Source organism: Poecilia latipinna, unplaced genomic scaffold (genome assembly GCF_001443285.1).
Source record: "Poecilia latipinna isolate Pla-1442-1.1 unplaced genomic scaffold, P_latipinna-1.0 Scaffold1287, whole genome shotgun sequence".
NCBI classification, from domain to species: Eukaryota; Metazoa; Chordata; class Actinopteri; order Cyprinodontiformes; family Poeciliidae; genus Poecilia; species Poecilia latipinna.
The window spans coordinates 77,387-82,278 of record NW_015113903.1 but is presented as its reverse complement, the minus strand read 5'-3'; the positions used below and the strand labels follow the sequence as shown (position 1 = coordinate 82,278).

Here is a 4,892-nt window from a genome sequence, read left to right as displayed (position 1 = left end):
ACCAGGTCTGGGTCAGCAGAACTGCTTTCTGTCTGAATCACCGTTTTATCTGCAGTGACTGGAAGCATCTGGTCTGTTTTACCGGATCAACTGATCCGTCATCGGTTCACAGCTGGGAGGTTCTGGACTCACTTCCCGTCTGGAAACCGTCCAGCTGCAGCCGGAGGGTCAGAACCAGCAACATGATTTATCACTAATAACATTTATTATTACTCTAACGCCTATTTATGAATGAATGAATATGATTTTAGTGAACGGATGAAAAGCTGGAACATGAAACATCTTTTCTGTCAGCCTTGAATTATTTTCTTTGATCCAGAAACTTCAGACGTTTCATCAGAAACTGTTCAGCCACTCCTGTTGTTATTTACTGATAGACTTTAGATTAAAACTCTTTTCATTAACATTTCTGAACTAAAATGGTTTTTTTAACCGATATAATAATCTGATCACAACAGTCAGAAATCAGAAATCAAGGATTGGTCACATTAATCTACAGTTTCCCTCAGATTAATATTTTCTATAACTTATTGATGTATTTATTTATTCAGCAACTAACTGATCAAAACTGCAGTAAATGTATTTCACGTTTACTGCAGGCTAACTTTACCGTTAGCAAACGGATGCTAACATCACTGTTAGCATGCTAACACTAACATTAGCCTACCAACAGGGATGCTGTCAGATTATTCTGGTGAATTAAACATTATCACAAATCATTATAATAATCAGTTTGGAGTTTTACAGAATGTCTTAATCATCTTAGATTGAAGGTTTTTTATTGTTTTTCTTCAGCTTAGATTGAAGTTAAAACTTCAATCTAAGCTGAAGAAAAACAATAAGGAATTAAAATTCCTTTGTATCCTGAAAACATGCATCTGTGCCAGTTTGGCCCAGCCGGCGTTTAAATACGACACAGAGACACCGAGGGAACATTTAAAGCACAGCTGTGACTTCTAAAGATGTCCAACAACATGAATAAAACTGATGGAACAATAAAGATGCCAAAAATGTCCAACTGCTTCATGCAGAACATTTTAGATTGATTATCAACCCTCTGCTATAAAAACCAGTAACTGTGGCCTTCAGACAACCTCTGTGTGATCTGCTAATGTTTTATTAAAATTAGAAACCCGTTTATAGTTTTCACGTCGCCTGTCAGCCGTTTCCAGCTCAGCTGTGGAAACCAGAGGCAGGAGCAGACCTTCCGTAGAAACGTCTTTATGTCTGAGAAACTTCGTTCTGAACGCATCGCTGCAGCTGAAGGAACAAATGTGAAACTGTAAACCAGTAAATCCAAAGCCGAGCCCAGCTGGACCCGGTTCCAGGCTGTAAAACGGAGAAATGTTGTTCTGATGAAGCAGATCAGGTCCTGATGTCCTGTCAGGCCTTTATTCTGCTGGGAACTGAACCGGCGCCCGGTGACAGCGGCTCCGCCTCCGCTGGCGCGTTAAAGAGCCAGGAATCCCGGTGGGTCAGCTGGTGGTTATTTCCCAATCCGGACCTGGAGATGACAGACGGCAGGAATGTCACAGAGCCGCCATCGGCCGGCTGACGCCTCCAGAAAGAGTCCCGGCTTTGGTATAAATAGCTTCGTGCCAACGGGTCAAATAAGGAAGTTTGAAGCTGAGCAGCAGAGCTAAATCTGTTCTTTTACAGGGAGAGGAGCTTCAGGACGGAAAAACAGAGGCAGAATCCAACAGGACGGATCCGACCCATGTAGGTCAGGACCAGACCCGGTCCAAGTTCCTCCACCGGGGCGGAACCACAGACCCTGAAACCAGAAACTGGGAGGAAGTCTGGAAGTTGATCTAAACATCAGTTTGATCGTTTCAAACGTTTCTTCATAAAAACGTTTCCATCATTTCCTCAGTTCAGCTGCAGCAGATTAAAAATGAACCAAACGTCAGATGAGGAGCGACAGGTGTGACCGGATCCAGATCCGGTTTAATCCTGCAATCAACACAATTAGATGTTGCCATGGGAACAGTCATCCAGCTGCTGGTGACAAACCAACATGTCCGAGGACCGACCAATCAGAACGCAAATTACTGATGAGCCACCAGATTAAAGATTATTCCAAACGCAAAACATCTCAGGGAGCCGCCAGCCAGATCCGGATCGGATCCGGTCCAGATCCAGACCAGATCCGGTCCTGACCAGATCTGGATCTGATCTGGATCAGATCCAGATCCAGATCCAGACTGGTTCTGGTTCTGGTAACTCCTGGTCACTGACTGAATTGTGAACTCATCTGTACCAAAGGTTTCCTAAAAGCAGAAGGCCGACCCAAACCGGGTCATCAACAGAACCTTGACCCAAAACAACAGAATATCTGGGAAAGAAAAGGATCACGGTTCTGAAATGGTCCAGTAGTCTCCAAACCGGGTCGCACTGAGTGAAGCATCCTGGACTTTCAGAACCAACGACACAAACGGAGAGTTGATCCTGCTCCGTTGGGTTTCCTCAGAACCAAACGGACCAGGAACCAAACGGACCAGGAACCAGGACCGACAGATTTAATGTTTCTGGTGTAAACATTTTATTTACGTTTGTTGCCAAACTGCTGACGATGTTTTAGTTTTATGATCTAAAGCCCTTTGAGCGTCGATGAACCGGATGGATTCGCATCAAACCGACTTTTGCTTCGTTCCTGAAACCTCATGGCAGCAACTGGAAAAAACTCCTGGAGGCGTTTCTGAGTCTGAGAGGAGCTGGAAAAATTTCACAACATCGTGTAAGAAAGAGAAGAATGAAAACAATCTGCTTTCCAGTTATGAGGCAACAGCAGACAGGAGGAAGAGGAGGAGGAGGAAGGACGACAGAGATGCTCCAGCTGCTGGGGAGGCGGCCAAACGCTCGGGTGGGAAATCTGGGGGAGTCAACTGGGAGAAACACTGACTGGCTTGGAACCAGCAACCTCAGAGACGGCAGAGGGAGCCGAACCCAGGAACGTAGAGCTACAGCACTCAGATCCGGTTGGCAGCTCTGAGACCCTTTGGACTCAGACAGGAGGTGGGGAGCTGGTTCCTCCCAGAGTGGATCCCTCCCAGAGTGGATCCCTCCCAGAGTGGATCCCAGTTGTGATGGTCTGGGAATCCAGTAGGGAAACTCTGTGCCGACTGGAAAGAGGCCTGAGATTAACCCTTTCTGTCTCCGCTGATCTGGAGACAGAAAGTCCACCTGGTGGAACCGTTACGTCACCCAGGTGTCCATCAGAACTAGGTGTCCAACAGAACCAGGTGTCCAACAGAACCAGGTGTCCAACAGAACCAGGTGTCCATCAGAACCCAGTTACTGTAATGACTTTAACATCCTCTACTCAGGAAGGTCAGATCTGGAGGACGGCCAGTCCAGAACCAGAACCTGGTCCTGGACTGAACCTTTCCTTTCCTTTCCCCAGCAGAACCCTTGGTTGGTTCTGCTTTTCCAAAGGTACTGACACCCCCCACCATGACACCTGGGTCCAGAGACTGGCTTACGCCATGTCAACTCCCTGGAAACTGGTTTTCATGATTTCTGCCAGCAGAGGTGTGAATAATCCCAGATCGCCTGGAGCTCTAAGGTTAGCATCCCTGCTGCAGACGGCTTCATCGGCTGCCTGGTTCTGGTTCTGACTGCAGAGCCGTCTGGAGGATATTCTGCTCACAGAGGAGCTGAAGGGAAACCTTTCATTGTTTTCTATCAGGTCAGAGATGATCTTATTCATCTGATCAAAGTGGAGATCAGCTCTGATCCTCAACTTCAGGATCAAAACCTGCGTTTCATCAAACTGCCCACATCTTAACCCCGGTGGTGCTTTATGAGGATTTTCTGGTTTTCAGGGGATTTTTCTTTTGAAGCTGAAGTTTGTGTAACATCTGAGGTTTTGTGTAACATCTCCTCCTGCAGCTGCAGCTCTGAACCAACAGCAAAGCTAAAATCATGTTTGCACAACCCAACATCACCTCATTCCTCATGAACAATGTGATGTTTTCAGGCCTTCTCGCGAACTGGGACCTTCAGGGACGAGCCGACTGACCTGGAGGACTGGGCTGTTGTCGAAGTTGTAGGCGCTCGGTCGGCCCTCCAGCGTGGAGAAGGCCACGTTTCCTCCGGTGAGCGGCGAGATGTCGCTGAAGTCGTCGGTGCAGAGCGCCTCCTGCTCGTCGCCGCCGGTCCGGATGAAGCCGTGGCTCGGCTTCCTGTAGGTCTTCTCGCAGGAGCCGCTGTAGTACTGGTACGGCACCCAGGGGCCGCCCTCGCTGCTCCGCTTGTAGATGGCAAAGCTCTCCGGACGGCTGGTGTGGAACTTCAGCCGAACGTAGGTGATGTCGAAGGCTTTCCCTGCAGACAGACGTAACCCAACAGGAAGTGAACAGCAGCGCCAATAAAAGGAAGGCAAAGTGATTTTACAGACATCAGGCTGAAGTTATGAGGCTGGAGGAAACATGACCAACGAGCCAAAACCTGAAAACACACCAGGGAAAATATGCTGGACGTCTTGATTAACTTTAGCAGATATTTTGTTCTAAAGTGAAAGTTTTTCAGTGTCTGAAACCCAGAAGCTCGAAACCTGAAGAACTTTTGGCCAAATTTACAGAAGAACAGAGAAAAGTTTTAATTTATCCGTTTCTCTGATTATTTAAACTGTTGAAGCTTCTTCCACTGTGACGTTCTGCCTGGTCCTGGTCCTGGTTCTGGTTCTGGTTCTGGTTCCGGTCCTGGTTCTGGTCCTGGTTCTGGTCCTGGTTCTGGTTCTGGTCCTGGCCCTGGTCCTGGTTCTGGTCCTGGTCCTGGTTCTGGTCCTGGTTCTGGTCCTGGTTCTGGTTCTGGTCCTGGCCCTGGTCCTGGTTCTGGTCCTGGTCCTGGTTCTGGTCCTGGTTCTGGTCCTGGTTCTGGTCCTGGTTCTG

At 47.8% G+C, this 4,892-nt stretch overlaps 1 protein-coding gene across 1 annotated transcript in view; it reads right to left on the bottom strand.

Annotated features, from left to right (window-relative positions):
* The window catches only part of lamc1 (laminin, gamma 1), a 70,962-nt gene that overhangs the window by 26,818 nt on the left and 39,252 nt on the right, over positions 1–4,892 (bottom strand). The window contains exon 2 of the mRNA XM_015054958.1: positions 4,022–4,326. Within this exon, the coding sequence (XP_014910444.1) occupies positions 4,022–4,326 (305 nt within the window). The remainder of the gene's footprint in view (positions 1–4,021; positions 4,327–4,892) is intronic.